The sequence below is a fragment of the Chiloscyllium plagiosum genome, unplaced genomic scaffold, assembly GCF_037043375.1.
Source record: "Chiloscyllium plagiosum isolate Xiang-an unplaced genomic scaffold, Cpla_swu_hap1 HiC_scaffold_4, whole genome shotgun sequence".
NCBI classification, from domain to species: Eukaryota; Metazoa; Chordata; class Chondrichthyes; order Orectolobiformes; family Hemiscylliidae; genus Chiloscyllium; species Chiloscyllium plagiosum.
Genome location: NW_028270142.1, coordinates 108,846,024 through 108,871,493, shown reverse-complemented (window position 1 = coordinate 108,871,493; position 25,470 = coordinate 108,846,024). Strand labels below are relative to the sequence as shown.

Sequence of the window (25,470 nt, the reverse complement as noted above, 5' to 3'; positions counted from 1 at the left end):
ATCAGAAAGATGTTGTGAAACCTGAAAGGTTTCAGAAAAGATTTACAAGGATGTTGCCAAGGTTGGAGGATTTGAGCTATAGGGAGAGGTTGAATAAGCTAGGACTGCTTTCCCTGGAGCGTCGGAGGCTGAGGGGTGACTTTATAGTGATTTATAAAATCATGAGGGGCATGGATAGGGTAAATAGATAAAGTATTTTCCCTGAGGTGTGGGAAGTCCAGAACTAGAGAGCATAGGTTTAGGATGAGAGGGGAAAGATGTAAAATAGACCTAGTGGGCAACGTTTTCACGCAGAGTGTGGTATGTGTATGGAATGAGCTGCCAGTGGTGGAAGCTAGTACAATCGCAACATTTAAAAGGCATCTGGATGGGTGTATGAATAGGAAGGGTTTGGAGGGATATGGGTTGGGTGCTAGCAGGTGGGACTAGATTGGACTGGGATATCTGGTCGGCATGGACGGGTTGGACCGACGGGTCTGTTTCCGTGCTGTATATCTCTTGGACTCTATAAGCCTCTCTTTTCTCCTTTTTATCCTGAATATTTATGGACATCCAGGCTCTCTGGACTTGTTGTTTTGAAGTGGGATTCCCGAACCCTGCAGTACAACCAATTGTTCTGCTGCAGATCTACCTTCAATTAACTGTTCCAAGTCTACTTTGGGTATATTCTGCCTTATTTTCATAAAATATGCCTTTCCTCAATCCAAAACTAATTTTTGCAGGCTTTTCCTTTCCTTTTCCATAGCAAACTTAAAGCATATAGTGTTGTGGCACTATTACAAAAATGCATTCCCATTTTCAACAGCTGTCCAGATATATTTCCTAGAATTAGGTCCAGCACTGTGTCTCTTGGTGAACCTTCTACACGTTGACATAAAAATATCTTCTGAATACATTTCAAGAAATCTGTCCCCTTTATACGATCTTTCCCAATTAACGCTAGAGAAGTTTTAATTAGCTAATATGATTATTCTATGCTCGTTCTAACACATTTCAGTGAATTGACTCCACATCTGCTCCTTCATTGTCCTCTGACTGTCTGGGGTCTATTATACACTCCCAGCAGTGTGGCTGCTCCCTCTGTATTCTTGAGCTGTACCCAAAAATCTTCATTTGAAGACCCTTCCATAATAATTGCCCCTCCTTATGGCTGTAACTGACTTCTCAATTAATAATGCAAACAAACTCTTCTTTTACATCCTTTCCCGATCATAGACTCCTGCACATCCAAACGCCTCATCTATTGTGTCTGTTGCTCTCAAAATGGTCTCCTCGACATTGGGGAGACAGCATGTCAACACGTGGAAGGTTTCAGGAAACATCTCTGGGACACATGCACCAAACAACCCCACCGCTCTGCAGCTGACCACTTAAACTCTCCTTCCCACTCCGCCAAGGACATGCAATTCCTGGGCCCCCTCCACTGCCAAATCCAAGCAACCCAACACCTGAAAGAAGAACATCTCATTTTCTGCCTTGGAACTCTCCAACCACATGGTTTGAAGGCCGATTTCACCAGTATCATAATCTTTCCTCCGCCCACCTCATCCCAGATCCAACCCTCCAACTTGGCACTGCCATCTTGAACTGTCCTACCTATCCACCTTCCTTCACACCTATCCACTCCACCCTCCCCTCTGACCTATCACTATTACCCCACCTATCTCTTTCCCAGCTACCTTCCCCCCCACCCTCCTATTTACCTCTCAGCCCCCTTCCCTCCAAGCACCCCACCCCAAACATTCTGATGAAGGGCTTATGCCCGGAATGTCGATTCTCCTGCTCCGCGGATGCTGCGTGACCTGCTGTGCTTTTTCAGCGCTAACTCTGACCTCCAGCATCTGCGGTCCTCACTTTCTCAGAGCCTCATACAGTATAGAAGAGTCCTTTACTGCCAAAACTCAGCTAAATTTACACAGGTCCTGCTTTCCAGCACTTGGCCCAGCCATAAGTGTTATGACATTTCAAATGTTCATCCAAACACTTTTGAAAAGTGAAGTTACCTGTCTTTACCACCCTCACAATTGGTGCATTCTGGACACCCACCACTCTCTCGGTGAAAAAAAATTTATTCAAGTCCCCTCTAAACCTCAGCTTTCACTTGAAAATTGTGCTGCCCATTACTGACCCTTCAACAAAGGGTAAAAGCTGTCTTCTATCCTCACTCCAGGTACCCTGGAATGCCAAGCTGCCAGTCCTGCCCTTCCCTCAACCACATCTCTGGGAATTGCAATATTGTTGCCATCAATATGTCAATCCAATTACTTAAGTATCTGTCTTACCCATAAGATCTCCAACTTGCACTTAATAAAGAATAGGTTTTCAGCTGATGGTTGTGGAATAAGATCATAAGACCAAGAATCTATAGTAAAAATTTAGTGTGATGCAACTGAGATGATATATGGAGTAAACCTGGATTATTTGTTATATCTCTCATCTTTTAGAGTGACCATGTTGGTTTCAGTTCTTTCACATGTAAATCCCAGAATTTTTTTAAAAAGAAGTGACATTCTCAAGTGAACATTAACAATAGGTGCCATGTCAGCTCAGATAATGCATTGAAAGTGTGAGGTGCCCTGTGTGAGGCTCTCTGTGCCCCAATGTTCAGACTGATTCTATTTCTAAAAATGGCATTTACAGAATCTTACATGGATTTATGCAGTTTTTGAGCAAAATAAAATGTAATCCTGCAATACAAATTCAGCCCACAAGCTTATATGCATGTGTACGCGCATGTGGGTGTGTGGAGTGTGTGTGTCTGTGAGAGAGAATGTGAATGTGTGTGATTGAGAGTGTAAAAAGGTAAGTCCATGAGAGGGGGCATGTGTGGGTGTGAGTGCAGAAGAACAAGACAAGATTGCAGCTTAGTCTGATGAATGGCAAGAATCATTCACCCTTCACAAGTGATAGGCAATGATCAGAGAGAATGCTACCGCTTCTCCTTGATGTTTAATGGCATTAGTGTTGCTGAGTTCCCCACTATGAACATCCTGGCGGCTCCAAATGCCCAGAAACAGAACTGGACTAGTGTGGTGACAAGAGAAGTTCAAAGCCTGAGAATTATGTACTGAGTAACGAGATGAATGATTTCTTCAGGCCCGTCCACAATTCACAAAACAAGTCAGGAATAGAAGAGTCTGGATTTGCCTGTGGAATTTTCACAGTAAAATATGTGCAGAATACTCAAATGTCAAGTGGAAGGACACACCAACAAACTCTAGCACCCTCACCCAAGTCAACTTCTCACCATGACACATGGTGGAATTTGAATTCAATAAAAATCTGGAATTCAAAGTCTAATGATGACTACGAAACAATTGTTGTCAGAAAATCCATCCAGTTCACAGGGGCAGTTAAGAATTCCACTGATTAACAATCTCTGAGAAAAGGAATTTCTTCTGATCTGTCGTAAGTAGTTAACACTACTGCCTCATAACGCCAGGGACCCGGTTCGATTCCCACCTCGGGCGACTGTCTGTGTGGAGTTTGCACATTCTCCCCGTGTCTGTGTGGGTTTCCTCCGTGTGCTCCAGTTTCCTCCCACAATCCAAAGATGTGTAGGCCAGGTGAATTGGCCATGCTAAATTGCCCGTAGTGTTAGGTGCATTAGTCAGAGGGAAATGGGTCTTGGTGGGTTACTCTTCGGAGGGTCGGTGTGGACTGATTGGGCCAAAGGGCCTGTTTCCACACTAGAGGAAATCTAATCTAATCTAATTAGCAATAAATGCTACCCTAGCCAGCAACATAGGAGGAGGGACAGGAGGACTCTGGCTCAAGAATCTCTCTCCCTCAGGACAATTTGAGCCTTTTGTGCCCAAACACCTGCAGTTTCAGGATTGGTTGCTGAGTAACTTTAAGATATCATCCTTTTTTTAAAAAAGGGCCTGATGACACCAAAAATGGCTTCTTCTACGGCACTGTAAATGTTAGCCACATTTAAAAGAACCTACTTATACAAAGCAGTGCTTCGAAAGCTAGTGCTCCCAAATAAACCTATTGGACTATAATCTGGTGTTGTGTGATTTTTAACTTTGTCCACCCCAGTCCAACACCGCCAGCTCCAAATCATACTTATACAAAGCTGGACTTCATTCATGAAAATAAAATACCAAATCAATGTGTGTATTATCCATGAGATGCACATGTGCTGGTTTAAAACTGCTCATCTTCGCAAAACTCCCATGGAGCACCAACAAGATTCACATTTGGTCAGAAAAACAAAATAAGATAGATAAATTTCATTTTGTTTCAATTTTTTACATTGTAAAACTACTTGTGTTGTCATGAAAAACATAAAGATCAAGGTTAGAAGCAAGACCCTATGTCAGATGTCAGGTGGATAATGGAACTGAGAACCAGACGAAATATGGAATGTTCAGAGAGGTAGTGAAAAAGCAAGGAGGGCATAGATTCAAAGTAACTGGCAAAAGGAGCCAAGAATACATGTAGAAAAACTTTTCAGGCAGTGAATGATTGAAATCTGGAATGTGGATACTTCTGCATGTAGAGATGGCAGGTTCAATCAAGGCACTAAGAGGGAGTCAAATACTATCTGAAAAGGAAGAATGTACAGGGAATTATGGAGATATCCAGGGAGTGAGTATTGAGTACAGGAGTTGGGAGGTCATGTTGCAGCTGTACACGACATTGGTTAGGCCACTGTTGGAATACTGTGTGCAATTCTGGTCTCCTTCCTATCGGAAAGATGTTGTGAAACTTGAAAGGGTTCAGAAAAGATTTACAAGGATGTTGCCAGGGTTGGAGGATCTGAGCTACAGGGAGAGGCTGAACAGGCTGGGGCTGTTTTCCCTGGAGCGTCGGAGGCTGAGGGGTGACCTTATAGAGGTTTACAAAATTATGAGGGGCATGGATAGGGTAAATAGACAAAGTCCTTTCCCTGGGGTTGGGGAGTCTAGAACTAGAGGGCATAGGTTTAGGGTGAGAGGGGAAAGATATAAAAGAGACCGAAGGGGCAACGTTTTCACGCAGAGGGTGGTACGTGTATGGAATGAGCTGCCAGAGGATGTGGTGGAGGCTGGTACAATTGCAACATTTAAGAGGCATTTGGATGGGTATATGAATAGGAAGGGTTTGGAGGGATATGGGCTGGGTGGGACTAGATTGGGTTGGGATGTCTGGTCGGTATGGACGGGTTGGACCAAAGGGTCTGTTTCCATGCTGTACATCCCTATGAATCTATGATGCCTGATCACTTGCTGTTTTGGCGAACCGACACAGCCATGAACTGATCGATCTCTTTCTACACTTTGCTGCCTCAATGCCAAGGACAGTCAACTCTCTCCTCACATTTGGAAGTTCAGCTCTTATGTCCTTCCATGCTGGACCAAGACCAAAATAAGATCAGGTGCCGAGTGGCCCTGCTGGAAATGCTGCTTGATATTGAGGTCAACTATCTCTTCCATTGTACTCATGATTGAGGGTACACTGATGGGGCAATAATTAGCCAGGGTGAATATAATCAGTTATTTCTTGCAGACAGAAAAGGGCACAGATTATTTTTCTTTTTGAGGGCTCATTTTTCATTCTCACTAACTCCTTTATTAGGAGATGCAGTCACGCCTTTTGTTGACATACATCTGAACTCACAGAAGCAGAGTTAACATAATTCATTAATATCCTCAAAAATTATCAAACCCATCAAACTTAAAGCCACAACAAACAAGGAAAACAACATTTTCTAAGATATCATAGCTTTAAAATTGGCTCAAGAGAACAGATGTAAGCTAATAAAAGTTTTTCAACGTAAGTAATATTTCAACACTTGAAAAGCCAATACCATAAATACACTTCATGTATACTGGAGAGGTCACAGCAAAATGCACTTCCATCGCATTGTTGCTAAGCTGGAATATGTATGTGAAAGAGGTGGTTACAAATGTTCATACTGTATCTCAGATTTAAATTTAGTAATTAACACAATGGCCATTACAAAACAGTCTTCAAAAAGCTTCCCAATACATTAGTCTCTGAACATTGGCAGCCTTAAGCAAGAGATACCACATTAACTTGCAAGCAATTCATTATATTTTTGGTTTTTCTATCTCTTGGTTAGCTCTGTGTTCATTCATCAAGTGTCGAAACTCATTTTTACTTTCTCTTTGTGTCATATTCTGAGGCAACCTGCTTTATCCACTTGAAGTTTCTTTCGCACTCTCCCCATGCCGCCTCCCCACAACATTTTTCTCACTCTCTGCACCCCCATCACACCCACTTGACAGCTCCAATGCTGTCTCAGGGTCTAAAGAAGTACTGTTCTCTCTCACAGCAGCCTTTTGCCTTTCTCCTGAAAGGCAGTGATTATTAGCTATAAATAATTGATTCGAGCTACAGCTGGGCAATATCAATCATCGACTCTCAACTTGTTTAAATACTAATTCCTGAATGAAACTCACCTATGCATGCATAGGAGGCAGACACAAAAGTTCAGTGGAGTAGTAAACAGCAAAGAGAGTATAAAAAGAGATTGAGAACTAATTAAAAATCAAGATAGATAATTACATCTATCTTCTTTAGCCACATAAATAGTAAAAAGCAAGGGCAAAATGGACTGGTTATGGACCAGACAAACTGGGTAGAGGGAAAGACTGAGAAGGCAGTTCAATTGTCCTTGTCTCCAGAATTTCTGGAGGTGATCGTTTTGGATCAATGGGTCCTGCTGCTTCAACTTTCCTTCTCCATGTACTTTTACTTGCTTACAGAAGGCACATGTTGACTGGTTCACAACTGATAAAGTCTCTGACTTATTGGTTAAAAACTACAGCTTACTGCAAGTGATGAGGGAAAATAAACTGGCTTTCTTCAGGTTTGAGGATTTTTTTTAAGCAGAGGGAAGGATAAGTACATTTCTTTTTCAGAGGTCCAAAGGGTTCTGATCAAATAGCCACACTTACAAGCTGTTCAGCTACATAGGAGCCAATCTCAATTGTTGGCAGGTAGAAAGCTAACAGTTTGTCAATTCTATCAAACAATTCAGACACTTGTTGCTGACTGAATCTCCCTTCATACACACCTACCAGCTCCAGCTCGTCGATGGAAACCTCTTCCACTACTTGAACAGTCAGCAGTGGTAAACACCACTTACATGTGTCAGGTAACTTGCTTTTAAAATGTACAGTAATCGTTGGTCTATAAAACAGTCCCAAAAGGAAATGGTCTTTACATAGGGCTATTCGGCCTCCATGTTTCAATGAGATCATGGATAATCTGAGTGTGCCTCAATTTCCACATTCCCATCTAACCCCAATAACATTACCTAACAAAAAGATATCTAGCTCTGTCTTAAATATATTTATTGACCCTGCCTTCATCGCTTTCTGAGGTAGAGTATTCCAAAGTCGCATGGTCCCTTGAAAGAAAGGTCTTCTCCTTAGCTTAGTCGAAAAAGGGCAAAACATGATTTTAAATCAGTGTCCCTATGTTTGGATTCACCCACAAGACAAAACACCCTATGTCAAATTTGTCAAGTCCTTCCACATGGTAGTGGTTATGGGGTTTAGAAAATGCTCTCTCAGGTACCATGGTGAATTCCGACAGTGCATCTTGTAGATGACAAACATTGCTGCTACTGGGCATCAGTGGTGGAAAGACTGAATGTTTGTGGATGTGGTGACATTTCAAACAGACTGCTCTGTCCTGGATGAAGTCAAGCTTGAGTATTTGTTGTAGCTGCACACATCCAGGCGCATGGAATGTACTCCATCATCCTCGATTTGTATCTTGTAAATGGCCACAGACTTTAGGGAGCCGAGTGTTGAGTTACTCCGCTGCATTTCTAGCCTCTGATCTGCTCTTGTGGTCACTGTTCTATATGGCTAATTCAGTTTCTGATCATGGTAACCCCACCCAAGTTGATAGTGGAGATTCTACAGAATGGGGTGGCACGGTGGCACAGTGGTTAGCACTGCTGCCTCACAGCGCCAGAGACCCGGGTTCAATTCCCGACTCAGGCGACTGACTGTGTGGAGTTTGCACATTCTCCCCGTGTCTGCGTGGGTTTCCTCCGGGTGCTCCGGTTTCCTCCCACACTCCAAAAATGTGCAGATTAGGTGAATTGGCCATGCTAAATTGCCCGTAGTGTTAGGTAAAGGGGTAAATGTAGGGGAATGGGTGGGTTACGCTTCGGCGAGTCGGTGTGGACTTGTTGGGCCGAAGGGCCTGTTTCCACACCGTAAGCAAGCTAATCTAAAGAATGTCAATGGATGATAGTTAGATTCTATTTTTTTTTGAAGATGGTAATTGCCTGGCATGTGTAGAGTAACTGTAATTTGCCCCTTGTCAGTTCAAGCCTGGATATTGTCCATTTCTTACCACATTTGGACTGCATTGCTTCAGTCAATCTGAGGAGTCGCAAATGGAGTTTAACATTGTGTAATCCTTGGTGAACATCCCATTTCTAAACTTCTGATGGAGGAGAAGTCATGGATGAAGCAGCTGAAGATAAGTAGGTCTAGGACACTATCCTGGGGAATTCTTGCACAAATGCAGATGACTGAACTTGAACAAATACAATCAACATGAGAATCTTCCCTCTGTGTCCCACCAACATTATTTTGCTAGGGTTACTAGACACCAGCCTCTGCCTTACGGTCGGTCTGTTACTCTCATCTCACTTCTGGAATTCAGCACTTTTGCCCACATTTGAGCCAAGGCTGTTATGAGTGTCAGGAACTGAGTAGCTCTGGCAGAAACTGAACTGAGCATATTCAGCAAGTTATTGCTAAGCAAGTGCTGTTTAATATCACTATTAATGACATCTTCTACCACTGTACTGATGATGAAGAGCTGATAGGATGGTAATTAATTGTGTCACACCTCTCCAGTTTTTAGCACACAAAATATAGCTGGATAATTTTCTGCATCATCAGGTAAATACCAGTATTGTAGCTGTACTGCAACAGCTTGGCTTGGACATGGTAAATTCTGGAACACCAGTCTTCAACACGATGAATAGAATGTTGTCAGGGTCCAAGTCATTTGCATATCCAATGCCTTCAAAAATCTTTTTGATATCAACTGAAGCAAATCAAATTGCTGCAGAGAGCATCTGTGGTACAGATGTCTTCTGGAGGAGGCTGAGATGGATCATCCACCTGGTAAATGCTTCAACCTGATCTTTTGTACTCGTGCTGGTTCTGCCACCACTGAAAAAGAGGTTACTTGAGGAGTCACCTCCCCCAATGGATTATTTAAATGTCCACTACCATTCATGATTTGAATGGTGCAAAGATTAGGTTTGATCTGTTGATTTTGGAATCACTTAGCTCTGCCTGCCACTTGCTACTTTTCCTTGACATGCAAGTAGTCCTTTTTTGTAGCTTCATCAGATTGACACCTACTTTTTTGGTATACTTGGCACTTATCCTGGCATGGCTCCAAAAGTCTTCAATGAACCAGGATTGATTGTAATGGTAGAGTAGGAAATATGCTCAGCTACGATGCTTCAGATTGGGCTGGGAGAACTATTCTGTTTCTGGTGGTGGTCCAGAGTGTCTAACTGAATCCCTGCCTTGAACTGCTACATCGGTCATGAGTCTATACCATTTAGCACAAGTGACAGTGCTGCCCACCATGAGGGGGCATGGTCAATGAGAAAATGGGGCTGTGTCTCCACAAGGACTATATGGAGGTTATTCTTACCAATACCTACCATGGGCAGGTGCATCTGTTGCAGGTACACTGGTGAGGGTGAGATCAAGTATGATTTTTCCTTATTATTGGTTTGTTCACCACATGCCGCCCAGTCCAGCATGTGTTCTTTAGGACTAAACCAGGTCAGTCAGTATTAGGGATGCAAAAATACTCCTAGTGGTGTGAGATTATAAACTTTAGAACTTTCATATCTGTTCATGAATTGAAAGAAGCAGCAATAACTCTATCTGGAATAAAATATTAAGGAACAAGGAAAAATGTATATGGAAATGAAAACAGTTAGTTATATTCATACCTTACATGCCATGTCTCAGACAATGTTACCCTGTTCCAGAACAAGACAGACCGAACTAAAATGGTGGCACTGTGATAGTCAGTTGTCTGGGACAATTCCATTGTCGGGAAAAGGAGATATCGAAGCTACATAAACAAAATGGTTTGACATCTTGTTGATAATTGGCTGCTTAACTGCAGGAAGGCTGTATCTTCAGACAGTCAATATAAAATGTAACAAGCAACAGGGAAGCCATTTCTGATAAGAAGGCAAGCTGTGGCCTTGAGGCTTTCAGAGGAGTAGTCAATAAGTTGGATGGAAAAATCTGAAGAATCATCAATCATATCACATTATAGAACTGAAGGATGCTAATACTGTTGAAAATTCCAATACCAGAACAATTCAACAGAAGAACTTCGAAGAACAATACTGCACAAGGATCCTTGGATACTTTCAGAAACAGACAGTGCTGGTTGGAATCGGAGCTAAATTCCACCATTAATTGGGTTATTGCTAAATTTAATTGTGAGGCTTAACTTGCTTGAGTCTTATCTTGGTTGCAGCATGCACTAAAGTTCAAATCATTGTTTCAGTACTTGATTGTGAGATTTCTGAATAAAATTCAAGTGCTGCTTTCAAATTAAAAGTAAATTGTGGTGACTGGCCCACAACAGTGGTCGATACTAAAGTCTCCCACATTCTGTACCCGTGCCACCCTAACTGCTTCCTCCAAGTGCCAAGAAGCTGAGTTAGGGCAGTACATAGTAACCAGCAGATTTCCTTGCTCATGTTTGATCAGATGCCACAAGACTTCACAGGGTCCAGGATAAATGTTGGGGACTGCCAGGGAAATTCCCACCCAACTGTATATCACAGTGCCACGATCTTAGTTAGACTGTCTTGCTCTGGAACAGGATAACATTGTCTGAGACATGGCGTGTAAGGTATGAATCTTTGAATATAACTGAATCATGCCTTTGCCTGCACCCTTTCCCCCTCCTTCTTAGAATAATGGGAGAGTTCCCTCTGTCCTCACTTTCTACCCCATCAGTCTCCATATTCAAAGGATTATCATTTGCCATTTCTGCAACGTCCAGCAAAGATATCTTCTACTCTAGTGTGAGCATTGCTTCTGTAACACCCTGGTCTGCTCTTTCATCACTCTTGACACTTCTTCACTCCTCCATGTCATCCCCAAACAATCGCAGAAGGTGTAACATGTACCCATTAACCTTCTTCCTCCTTGCCACCCAAAGCCCCAAACACACCTTCCAGGTGAAGCTGAGCTATGAATTTGCTGCTCCCAATGCAGTCTTCCTTTACACTGGCAGAACCTAATGGAGACGGGGTGACCAATTTGCAAAACACCTCAGCTGCTGTTTGAAATGACCCCGTCCTTCCTGTCATTTCAATTAACCACCATGCTCCCACACTAACTTTTCCATTCTTGGGATGAAGAAGTTTAACAGAAGCTGGAGAAACAGCTTCTAATTTTTAATTCAGTTGCTCAAGGACTAAATATTGAGCTCCACAACTTCAGTGTATAAGCCCTGTACTCTATTTTTCTTACATTTCCCACCTCCCATTACTTGATGATGTCTGGTTGGTTTTGCACTCACAGAGCAAATCCATTTTCTCAGCTAACACTTTTATAGTTTGCACACATACCACTCCTTTATCACCATTATCACTGAATTTGTCTAGCTCTGGACACACTCACCAACAAAGAGTCACAGAGCAAAGAAACAGACCCTTCAGTCCAAACAGTCAATACCAATCATTGACCCAAAGTAAACTAGTCCCCCTTGCCTGTTCCTGGTCCATATCCTTCCAAATCTTTCCTGTTAATGTACTTATCTAAGTGCCTTTTAAACATTGTAACTGTGCCTACATCCACCACTTCCTCAGGCAGTTCCGTCCCATGTATGAACTACTGTGTGTAAAAAATATGCCCCTCATGTCTTTTTTAAAATCTCTCCTCTCATCTTAAAAATGTGCCCGAGTCTTGAAATCATCCATCCGAGGGAAAAGACACCTACCATTAACCCAGTTCCATTTGTTCCTTCTCCCCCATTACTAGCATAAAAACCATAACTTTCCAGCTGCTTTCAGTTCCAAGGAAATCATGTTGACCTGAAAACATTAAATTCTTTCTTGACAGGTGCTGCTGAATTCCTTCAGCATTTTTGGTTTTTATGTCAGATTTCAGAACCTGCAATATTTTGCTTTGATTTAAGGTTATGTTGGTGTAAAAAGTTGGTAGTATTTTCGAGCACTGTGTGCACTTCTGTTTCCACATTATAGGAAGAATGTGACTGCACTCAAGAGGATGCTGAGGAGATTTACCAGGATGCTGCTTGGGCAGGAGGGTCTGAGCATGGAGGAAAGAATGGATAGACTGGACTGTATTCCTCAGCTATGACTCCTCCTTAATTGCAATTTGGGTGTACCTAAACCACAGAGGCTGCAGCAATTCAAAAAAGTGGCTACCAACCAACTTCTCAAGGGAAAATCATGTATGTGCAATCATAAATGCCTTGCTAGAGATGCCCACATCCAATGAACAAGCTTAAAAAGCAAGCAAACATACATTTTAAAGGTTTCAAATATATAGTGAAATCTTAGCCTTCGTGAAGTAAAATATACCACGGTCACCACAAGACTATTGTGTGCATGATTCAAAATACAAGTTAGGAATATCTGAAAAATCCATTAGGTATTTGCCTATCCAACCACAAACGCAATTGAGCCTTCTATCTCTTGGGTATGATCCGGACAGCGGGTAAATCACACATGTTAATAATCCATCTAGTTTTTAGTCATAAATTTATTCATTTATCAGGTACTTACTTATATTAAATTGAGAAATCAGATCACTCAATAGGAAATTATTCTAGACCCAATCATGCAGATAAGCACAAGAGTTGGGCACGTAATTTTGAGGGAACATTAAACACAACATGATCCCAAGGCAAGTGAAATTTGCAAAGGAATAAGATGGGAAGGGAAAACCAGCAGGCCATCAAAAGTAATTCTTTTATACTGGTAATATTTGTAAAATGAAACTATAGCACTCTTTTCTCTTGTCAAATAGGAGTTGAATGTAAGGAATATTGACCCCAGTTTGAGAAACCGTGGTGATAAATTGCTGTAGGAGAAATTACTGCAGACCCTCGAATTTGATCTGAAAACAAAAAATGCTGGAGATCACAGGCAGCACCCAAGGAAAGAAACTGTTGTTCAACTACGGTTGTGGACTAAAAGGATTGCAAACTTCTTGTCAAACCAACTCCAGCTACTGTTTGTATAAAATGCTGACATAGCATACTGCAAAAAAACAATTTTTCTCAGCATCTATTCATCACTTCAAATGAGGTATACTTCTCCAACATGAAAGGTGAGACAGAATTGGAAAAATGGAGGGATTTAAGTTGGACTACCAAGAGCACAATGACTGGAAAGTACAATGATCAATAGCAGAGTACGAGTGAGAGAAAAATCATATTGGAGCTGAGAAGTAAAACAGACATCTAAAAAATATGTTTGAGGGAGGGATGCAGTAAATTTGAAAGGGCAAGGATCTTAACATCATCTGAGTAATTAATCAATATAGCTAACTGAGTTTTACAAATTAAAAAGGGTGAATTTCTGTGCAGATCAAGCAGCAAATTATGTGTTGACTGAAATGGAATTTGTGGACTTGAGGGCAGAGGTAGAAAAGGCTAGGCAATAAAAGCTAGATTATAATTTTGGCTAGGGTAAGGCAGAAACAGTGGGAAAGACAACGTAACAAAGTTGTAAGTCTTGCAATGGAGATGGAAACTCTTAAGATTAAACAGGATTCCGTCCTCCCAGTCATAATATGAAGAGCAGGCATACTACCTCCAGATAGATCTGCAAGCACTAAGACGAAAAGAAAATACTGTGCTATTTTAGTTGGGGAAAAATTTCAGTTTCTTAAACTTGCTGATATGTATGAAATTTTAAGGTGCAGCTAATTTCATACGGCAAATGATGATTATGGGGACATGGCTAGAAGTAGGCCTACGTATTTACTTTGCAGAGGCGATAAAGAAAGCTGAACGTGAATAAATACAAATGAGAAATAAACAAATTGGACATTAAATGCTGGTAAAATATTGTTATTCAGATGGAAAATAGTTTCATTGGTCCTTGTAAGAATAAGGAGACCATTCAGCCCTTCACAATTCTTGAAAGTTGATAGATCCAATTATGCTGTATTTTCCAAAGCTGTTCAAAATTTTTCTTCCAAATATTTTGTTTTTAAAAATCCTCAGGTGTGACATACTATCTCTATCTTCTTGTATTTTGCTTTTTTTTAATATATATAGTTGCTTTGTACAAGATTTGAAAAAGTTTTCAATAAAAATATTTATAAAAAATCCTGAGAACTGTTGTATTATTTTGACAATATTGTTAAACATATTTTTTCAAAATGTTTGCAAATTTCCATTATTTTAGACTCATCGCACAACTCACCACAAAGGTAAAATGTAAAGTTGCCAATGACCCACCAAACCATAGAGCTGCTTTCTTATTATAGTAAGGCGGCAAGTGGTAGTTTAACCTGAGAGTCACCATACACATACATTCACTGCACAATCAATTGATGTTTCTGAATGAAAACTGAAATGAACAATCTTTTAAACAGCTTAAGTTCTCCTGCAATTTGGGAGAAGTTATAAAACTTCTGAGTCTATATCAACCTCTGCACAACGTACCTTATTCGCACGGATCTGTCTGTATATGTCTGTCTGCTGCCTTATTCGATATTCCAGATCAGACACCTGAGCTTGCAACCATGTCCAACGGTTGACAATTGCTGCTCTTTCCATGGCCCATCGCCACTCTGATCGACGATGTCTGCATGAAAAAATGTAAATATCAGGACATCTGAGGTAATAAATACATGAATTTATCTTCAAATTTAGTTTCAAGTAAGACAACTGAAATACCAGAAAACGTCACACTCAGAAGAGATCAAAACAGGATGGCTTATCTGATTCTCCAAAGATCTACCATTTTTCACCTCAATAAGCATATTAAATGAACATTCCAAGTACAAAACTTCAATAACCATATTCTGGCCCAACCAGTGAAACCTATATTCCATGAATTAACTTATAAAAAGAACCTCCACGCTTTTGTACTCTCTACCTTTATTAGTAAATACCAGGATACCATATTGCTTTTTCAACTACTCTCTAAACCTGGCCTGTCACCTTCAATATACATGCATGCATACCTACTCAAGTGCATCCTGCTTTCATATCCATGGCAAGACATTTTTAAAGAAAAATTGCATATAAATAAAAGCAAATCTGGAGAAAAATACAATTGTATCTGCTCTGTCTCTATGGTTTCGTGCTATCCCCAATACTTGGTCGTCTTTTTATTCACTCATAGTACAGAGGCATTTCTGGCTAGCCAGCATTCATTGCCCATTCCAAGCTGCCCTTGAGAAGATAACGGTGAGCTGCCTTCTTGAACCACTGCAGTCCAGGGAAAGCAATGGTCTACTGGTATTATTGTTGGACTATTAATCCAGACATGCAAATACATTCTGTGCATCTGGGTTCACAGCAGGTGGTGGAATTTGAATTCAATAATATATCTGGAATTAAGAATCTAACAATGACGAATTCATTGTCAATTGTCGGAAAAACCACCTAGTTCATTAATGTCCTTTGGAGAAGAATGCTGCCATCTTTACCTGGTCAGGCCTACATGTGACTCCAAACCACAGCAACGTGGTTGACTCTTAACAGCCCCCTGGGCAATAAATGCTGCCTAGCCAGCGATGCCCTCATCCCCTGAATGAAGAAAAGTAAATGCTGTAGGTAGACACACAATGCCATTAGGGAGGTATTTCCATGATTTTGATCCAGCAACAGGAATGATATATATTTCCAAGTTAGGGTGGTGAGGGGATTGGAGGGAATTTAAAGGCAGTGACGTTCCAATGTATCTGCTTCCCCATGCTTGTGGGTTTGGGAGGTACTGTCGAAGAATCGTTTGTCAATTTCTGCAATGCATCTTGTAGATAGTACACATGCTGCTACTAAGTGTTAGTGCTGGAGGGAGTGGATGCTTGTGGATGTGGTGTCAATCAAGCTACTGTCGAAAAAGACAGAATCAAAAAATGGATACTTTATGCGCATTCTAGGCCCACTTAAAGTAATATACTTCGAATACCAGGTGATTGATAAGGTACCACATATAAAGTCCTTTAAATAAGATAAGAACTCATAGCATCAGAGGTTGCATATTAGCTCGGATAGAGGAAAGATTAATAGAAGTCAGAGTTGGGATCAGGGTGACAATTTCAGAACTGCAAACTGGAACTAATGGAGTGCCACAGGGGTCAGTGCTGGGACCAAAATTATTCACAAACTATATGAGTGATTTAAGAATAACAGGGGAAAATAAAATAGCTTAAATGACATCAGCTCCGCTATCCCTCCTCCACCTCTTCATCGCCATCTACACCAGTGCCAACCAATGTCGAAATCATCCATCCTCAGGTGTGATAATTCACTGTTGGGCTGATACTCCTCCACTACACCCTGCTACTGCCTACACTGGACCAACCAATGTAGGAGTCGCGGTTCTTGCTGCTGCGCCCATCTCAACATCACTGTGAAGCCCTTCCTCCACCACGACTCTGTCACCAGCACCAGACCCAACCAACATCAGTGGCACCATCTTTTGCCACTGGGTACATCACACTGATGTTATCTCCACCAGCATAACAGCCGCCAACTCTGATGCCAGTTCCTGTGATTGCTCAGAACAAGAGATAAGTAAAGGAAAAGAGAGAAAAAAACCCAAGAAAAGAGAGGAAAAACAATAGAAAAAACAAAAAGTGATTGGAGCGGATGGGCTCTGGCTCAGGAGCACTACTCTTAAGCCATCTTTGTAATCTTTTGGGACCTTTGGGTTCATGACTGGTGAACTGATTGAATCTGTTGAATCAGGTTGTGAAGGAGTGGGCGGTGGTCCGAAGCCATGCTTTGTTGTGAATGGAGAAACTCTGAAGAATATGTTTGATGCCGAAAGTATCTTTGCATTTTGTCTCTCGTTCCTTTCTTGCCAAAGTGGTTATCAGGATGAAGACAGTCACACATTTAACTACACTAAATTGTGTCTGCCTATTTCAACATTCCTTGAATTCTTGAAGTCTATTACTCTGTTCACTATTTATGACATTATCAAGTTTATACAATCCATAAATTTCTAAACTGTACTGCCTAAAGAATTCAGTCAATTATAAAGAACAATCAATGGCCCCAAAGTCAAACCCTCGGGGCCTCCATTCAGGTTATTCAAGAATTATTCTCTTTTAACAAATTGATAGTTGGCTAATGTGAAGAGTTGTCAGCAAGAAAACAACAAAATGTTTCCTCGGCTTTTGAGATTGAAGAGGCAGTATCAGTTCAGATTCAAATCTCAAATATTTGTGGGAAACAAATGTTGAATATATTAAAATACGTTCTCCGAATGAAACTTCCCAAATAAAACAGTGGGAATTTCAGTGGCAACTTGGTGGGGATCAACATTCTTTGAATGTGCAATATGAAGGGGGCCAATGAAGTCTGAACAATAATTAACAGAATTTAAGCAGCTCAGCCTCAAGTTCTAATATTCTCTAGAAAATCTTAACAAAACATTTTTGTGAACACTCTGCATTAAAAACACAGCAAAGGTATTTTAATATAATACTCTCATCTGGCTACAGCATGACCACTGACACAACCTTTTTTTTTAAAACAGGCATTGTAGAATTTCAAACCAATCAGGGGCTCAAGGCACTCAATCAATTTGTTTTAAGGTTACAAGTTTGGTATTTTTAAATAGGACATAATGTTGTACAATTTCAATGTAAAAACAAAATCAGCCCCATTACATAACTCATAAAACATATTGAATTGAGATTCTGATTCAAACAAGGCAAAATAGTTACTTAAAAGGATTTTCCAAACCAGTATTTAAAAATCCAAAAGTTTGAAATATCAAACACTCATAGCATGGCACAATTTACATTGAAAGTTTCATTTTTCAACCCAAGTATTAGTACAACCTTAACTTCAGCGTTTTCATTAGATTAGATCAGATCCCCTACAGTATGGAAACAGGCCCTTCGGCCCAAAAACTCCACACCCACCCTGTGAAAAGCAACCCACCCAGACTCATTTTCCCTCTGACTAACACACCTAACACTATGGGCAATTTAACACTGCCAATTCACCTGACCTGCACATCTCTGGACTGTGGGAGGAAACTGGAGCACCCGGAGGAAACCCACGCAGACATGGGGAGGATGTGCAAACTCCACGGTGACAGTCACCCGAGGCTGGAATCGAACCTGGGACGCTGGTGCTGTGAGGCAGCAGTGCTAACTACTGAGCCACTGTGCCGCCCCCATTGTCTTGTGCTTTTTTTTGCATCCTCTCACTGAAATTACACTTATAAAAAGAGAAAGCCCTTGCAGCAAACAACATGGCGCCGCAATCCAAGCCACACTCTTTCCCCCAGAACGAAGACTGACAGAACCTCAAATTTCGCCATGAGGGGACTTTAACCCCTCTCACACTTTATTCCTCAGAGGCTCGAACTCCACTTAAACACAGAACACTCAATTCCTACTTAAACATAGAACCCTCGAGCCTTGTTTAAACACAGAGAGCTCGAGCCTCAGCACAGCTTAGAGGACCCGAACCTCAAATCATCCCATTCAGTAGACTCGAATCCTAGTACCGCACAGAGGACTCAAACCTCAACAGAACCCATCCCACGGGACTTCAACCCCAGTACCATGCAGATAACTCTAACCTCAATCACACCCCTAACCCCAGGGGACTCTAATCCCCAGGACCACACAGAGGACTTGAACCTCAATCACACCCCTAACCCCAGGGACTCTAATCCCAGGACTGCACAGAGGACTCAAACCTCAATCACACCCACCCCAGGGGACTTTAACCTCTCTTACTGTGTGAGGAGAGGGAAGAAATTACAGGGGCTCTAACCAAAATTTAAAATTCTCACTGGCTACAGAGGAAGTACCAAAGAACTGGAGGACAGCTAACGTACTTTTTATGAAAAGTGGTAGGGATAAACCAGGGAACGAGAAACTAGAGGGTCTCAAATCAGTGATAACGAAACTCTAGGAAATAACTCTGAAGGACAGAATTAACCTCCACTTGGACAGGCAAGATTTGATTAGGGGTAGTCAACTTGGCTTTGTCAATGGAAGATCATGACGAACAAATATAGAACATAGAACATAGAAGAATACAGCGCAGTACAGGCCCTTCGGCCCTCGATGTTGCGCCGATCCAAGCCCACCTAACCTACACTAGCCCACTATCCTCCATATGCCTATCCAATGCACGTTTAAATGCCCATAATGAAGGAGAGTCCACCACTGCTACTGGCAGGGCATTCCATGAACTCACGACTCGCTGAGTAAAGAATCTACCCCTAACATCTGTCCTATACCTACCCCCCCTTAATTTAAAGCTATGCCCTCTTGTAATAGCTGACTCCATACGTGGAAAAAGATTCTCACTGTCGACCCTATCTAAACCCCTAATCATCTTGTACACCTCTATCAAGTCACCCCTAAACCTTCTTTTCTCCAATGAAAACAGCCCCAAGTGCCTCAGCCTTTCCTCATACGATCTTCCTACCATACCAGGCAACATCCTGGTAAACCTCCTCTGCACCCGTTCCAGTGCCTCCACATCCTTCCTATAGTATGGGGACCAAAACTGCACACAATACTCCAGATGCTGCCGCACCAGAGTCTTATACAACTGCAACATTACCTCAGTACTCCGGAACTCAATTACTCTACCAATAAAAGCCAGTACGCCATATGCCTTCTTCACCGCACTATTTACCTGGGTGGCAACTTTCAAAGATTTGTGTACATGGACACCAAGATCTTTCTGCTCATCCACACTACCAAGTATCCGACCGTTAGCCCAGTACCCCATCTTTTTATTACTCTTACCAAAATGAATCACCTCACACTTAGCTACATTGAACTTCATTTGCCACCTTTCTGCCCAGTTCTGCAGCTTATCAATATCACGCTGTATCCTGCCACATCCTTCCTCACTGTCTACAACTCCTCCGACTTTCGTATCATCCGCAAACTTGCTCACCCAACTTTCTAACCCCTCCTCCAGGTCATTTATAAAAATGACAAACAGCAATGGTCCCAAAACAGATCCTTGCGGAACACCGCTAGTGACGGCACTCCAAGATGAATCTTTGCCATCAACTACTACCCTCTGTCTTCTTCCAGCCAGCCAACTCCTAATCCAAACCTCCAACTCACCCTCAATGCCATACCTCCGTATTTTTTGCAGTAGTCTACCATGGGGAACCTTATCAAACGCCTTACTAAAATCCATATACACCACATCTACTGCTTTCCCCTCGTCCACCTCCTTAGTCACCTTCTCAAAGAATTCAATAAGGTTTGTGAGGCACGACCTGCCCTTCACAAAACCATGCTGACTATCCTTGATCACATTATTCCTATCCAGATGTTCATAAATCCTATCCCTTACAATTCTCTCTAAGATTTTGCCCACAACAGAAGTGAGACTCACCGGCCTATAGTTACTAGGGTTATCCCTACTCTCCTTCTTGAACAAGGGAACCACATTTGCTAGCCTCCAATCTTCTGGCATTCCTGTAGACAACGAGGACATAAAAATCAAGGCCAATGGCTCTGCAATCTCCTCCCTTGCTTCCCAGAGAATCCTAGGATAAATGCCATCAGGCCCAGGGGACTTATCTATTTTCACCCTTTCCAGAATTTCCAACACCTCTTCTCTACATACCTCAAAGCCATCCATTCTACTTAATTGTGACTCAGTACTCACATTGACAACAATGTCCTGTTCCTGATTGAATACTGACGAAAAGTATTCATTCAGTGTCTCCCCAATCTCTTCAGCCTCCACACGCAACTTCCCACTACTATCCTTGACTGGACCTATTCCGACCCTAGTCATTCTTTTATTCCCGACATACCTATAGAAAGCCTTAGGGTTTTCCCTAATCCTACCAACTAAGGACCTTTCATGTCCCCTCCTTGCTGCTCTTAGCTCTCTCTTCAGGTCCTTCCTGGCTACCTTATAACTCTCAATCGCCCCAATTGAACCTTCATGCCTCATCTTTACATAGGCCGCCCTCTTCCATTTAACAAGGGATTCTAATTCCTTATTAAACCACGGCTCCCTCGCACGACCCTTTCCTCCCTGCCTGATGGGTACATACTTATCAAGGACACTCAATAGTTGCTCCTTGAACAAGCTCCACATATCAATTACACCCTTGCCTTGAAGCTTACTTTTCCAGGCCACACATCCTAAGTCATGCCTCACCGCATCATAATTTCCCTGCCCCCAGCTATAACTCTTGCCCTGTAGTGCACTCTTATCCCTCTCCATCACTAGAGTAAAAGTCACCGAATTGTGGTCACTGTCCCCAAAGTGCTCACCTACCTCTAATTCTAACACCTGGCCTGGTTCATTACCCAGAACCAAATCCAGTATGGCCTCACCTCTTGTTGGCCTATCTACATATTGTGTCAGGAAATCCTCCTGCACACATTGGACAAACACTGACCCATCTAACGAACCTGAGCTATAGCTTTCCCAATCAATATCAGGAAAGTTAAAGTCCCCCATAACAACCACCCTATTACTTTCACTCTTCTCTTGAATCATCCTCGCAATCCTTTTTTCTACGTTTCTAGGACTATTAGGGGGGCTGTAAAAAACTCCTAACAGGGTGACCTCACCTTTCCTATTCCTAAACTCAGCCCAAACTACCTCTGATGGCGAGTCTTCATCCATCGTCCTTTCCACAGCTGTAATACTATCTTTGACAAGCAATGCCACACCTCCCCCTCTTTTGCCTCCACCTCTGACCCTACTAAAACATTTAAACCCTGGAACTTGCAACAGCCAATCCTGTCCCTGTTCTACCCATGTCTCCGTAATAGCCACAACATCGAAGTCCCAGGTACCAACCCACGCTGCAAGTTCACCTACCTTATTTCGTATACTTCTTGCATTGAAGTATACACACTTCAAGCCACTTTCCTGTTTACAGGCACCCTCCTTTGAAAATGATGTCATGTTCCTAACCTCCCTACACTCCAGGTCCTACACCCTAAAGCTACAGTCTGGGTTCCCATGCCCCTGCAGAGTTAGTTTAAACCCCCCCCAAGAGCACTAGCAAACCTCCCACCAAGGATACTGGTGCCCCTCTGGTTAGGTATAACTAAATTGTTTTGAGAGGATGACCAAGCATGTAAATGAGGGCGGTCCAGTTGATGTAGCTTTTTTCATTTGATCTGATTTGATTTATTGTTGTGACATCTACCTAAGTGCAGTGAACAGTTTTGTTTTGCAAATAGGACAAGTAGATCAGAGCAAAAAATCATATTTTGCTTAGACAGAGCGAGGCACACAACATTACAGATGCACAGGAGGTGCGCAGAGCAAGATCAACATTGGATTTGAAATTAGAGAGGTCCACTCAGCTATCTAATAAGGCAGGGAAGAAACTGTTCTTGAACCTGTTAGTGAATGTGTGCAACTTCTGTATCTTCTGCCTGATGGAAGAATTTGGAAGAGTGTATTACTAGGGTGAGAGCCAACATCGATGATGTTGGCAGCCTTTCCACGGCAATGAAAAACGTTAATGGAGTCCATGGATGGGAAGTTGGCTTCCATGATTGTCTGAGCTATGCACATAACTTTCTGCAGTTTCTTACGGTCCTGGGCAAAGCTGTTGCCATACTAAGCCATGATGCACCAGGATAGAATGCTTTTTGTGGTGCATCTGTGAAAGGTGGTGAGGGTCCTTATGGGCATGCCAAATTTTCTAAACCGCCCAAGCAGAAGAGGCGTTGTTGTGTCTTCTTGACCGTCACATCTATGTGGGAGGTTCAGGACAGATTGTTGGCCATTATCACTCCGAGGAACTTGATGCTCTTGACCCTCTCCACCCCAGCTCAGTTGTTGTAGAGCTGTTGATGTGGATTCCAACAAAGCCTGTGACAGGGTCCCACATAGAAGACTGATAAAGAAGCTAAAAGTGCATGGGATCCAGAGTAACTTAGCAAGTTGTGTCCAAAACTGGCTTCCTGGTAGGAGACAGGGATAGTGGTAGAAGGCCAAATGTGTTTTGCAAGCAAGATAGGGAGATCATAGCAAACAAGGACATAAAAATCATAGGGTGCTTACACAGAGTGAGGCATACAACATATCGATAGATGAGAAGTAAATTTGTGGATGACATGAAGATTGGCCAGGTGGTTAGCCTTGAGGAAAAAGGTCTTAGCTTACAGGACGACACAGGCAGGTTGCTCAAATGGGGAGATCAATGACAGATGGAATTTAACTCTGTTAAGCGATGCACTTTGGAACAAGTTGCAAGATAGGGGAGCACTCAATGAATAGCTGGACACAAGGAAGCTCAGAAGAACATAGGGATACCTGAAGGCAATAGAACAGTTTAAAAGGGTGGTTGGTTAAAGCAGCATACAAACACTTGATAGCAAAAATTATAAAGGGTCTGGAGGTTACACTGGAGTTGTACATGAATTTCATTCACCCACAGCTGGAATACATTGTGCAGTTTTGGGCGATATACTATTGCAAGGATATGATTGCAGTGGAGTGGGTGTAAAGAAGATTTATAGGATGTTGCCTGGTTTTGAGCATTTTAAGCATAAAGAGAAACTGGATCAGCTTGAGTGTTTCTTTCTTTAGAGCACAGAAGGCTGAGGAGGGACTTGTTTGAGGTGTGCATGATGAATGGGGGCATGGACATGGTGGACAGGAAGCAGCTAATCCCCTTCGTTGAATAGTCAATAATGGGGTGGCCTAATTGTAAAGGCAAGTGGGTTAGAATGGATTAAAGGACAAATTTTTAGTCAGAGATGGAAACCGACCCTTCGGTCCAACTTGTCCATGCCGACCAGATATCCCAACCCAATCTAGTCCCACCTGCCAGCACCTGGCCCATATTCCTCCAAACCCTTCCTATGCATAGATTCAACTGATGTCTTTCATATGTTGCAATTGTACAAGCCTCCACCACTTCCTCTGGCAGCTCATTCCATACAAGTACAACCCTCTGCGTGAAAACATTGTCCCTTAGGTCTCTTTTATATCTTTCCCCTCTCACCCTAAACCTATGCTCTCTCGTTCTGGACTCCCCCACCCTAGGGAAAAGACTTTGTCTATTTACCCTATCCATGCCCCTCATGACTTTGTAAACCTCTAAGGTCACCCACCAGCCTCAGACGCTCCAGGGAAAACAGCCCCAGCCTACTCAACCTCTCCACAAAGCTCAAATCCTCTAACCCTGGCAACAGCCTTGTAAACCTTTGCTGAACCCTTTCAAATTTCACAATATCTTTCCGATAAGGAGGAGACCAGAATTGCATGCAATATTCCAACAGTGGCCTAACCAATGTCCTGGACAGCTGCAACATAACTTCCCAACTCCTGTACTCAATACTCTGACCAATAAAGGAAAGCAAAAAGAAACACCCTTTTCACTATCTTATCTACCTGCGACTCTACTTTCAAGGAGCTGATCAATTTCCCATTGTAATCTGAGGTAACCTTATTCGCTGTCCACTACACCTCCAATTTTGGTGTCATTTGCAAACGTACTATACTAACTATACATCATATGCTCACATCAAAATAATTTATATATATGACAAAAAGTAGTGGACCCAGCACTGATCCTTGTGGCACTCCACTGGTCACAGGCCTCAAATGGGCAGCATGGTGGCACAGTGGTTAGCATTGCTGCCTCACAGCGCCAGAGACCTGGGTTCAATTCCCGCCGCAGGAAACTGTCTGTGTGGAGGTTGCCCATTCTCCCTATGTCTGCGTGGGTTTCCTCCGGGTGCTCCGGTTTCCTCCCACAGTCCAAAAATGTGCAGGTGAATTGGCCATGCTAAATTGCCCGTAGTGTTAGGTGAAGGGGTAAATGTAGGGGAATGGGTCTGAGTGGGTTGATCTTCGGAGGGTCGGTGGGACTTGTTGAGCCGAAGGGCATGTTTCCACACTGTAAGTAACCGAATCTAATCTAAAATCTGAAAAGTAACCCTCCAAAACCACCCTCTGTCTTCTACCTTTGAGCCATTTCTGTATTAAAATGGCTAGTTCTCCCAGTATTACATGAGATCGAACCTTGCTAAAATCAGTGTTCCCTGGGGAACCTTGTCGAATACCTTATTGAAATCCATATAGATCACGTCTACTGCTCTGCCCTCATCAATCCACTTTGTTACTTTTCCAAAAAACTCAATCAAGTTTGAGAGACATGATTTTCCACACACAAAGCCATGATGAGTATCCCTAATCAGTTCATGCCTTTCCAAAACATGTACATTCTGTCCCTCAGGATTCCCTCCAAATACTTGTCCACCACTGACGTCAGGCTCACTGGTC

The 25,470-nt window shown here is 42.3% G+C and overlaps 1 protein-coding gene across 1 annotated transcript in view; it reads right to left on the bottom strand.

Moving 5' to 3' along the window:
* The window catches only part of LOC122548963 (KAT8 regulatory NSL complex subunit 1-like), a 169,343-nt gene that overhangs the window by 41,126 nt on the left and 102,747 nt on the right, over positions 1 to 25,470 (bottom strand). The window contains exon 2 of the mRNA XM_043687998.2: positions 14,686 to 14,827. Within this exon, the coding sequence (XP_043543933.2) occupies positions 14,686 to 14,827 (142 nt within the window). The remainder of the gene's footprint in view (positions 1 to 14,685; positions 14,828 to 25,470) is intronic.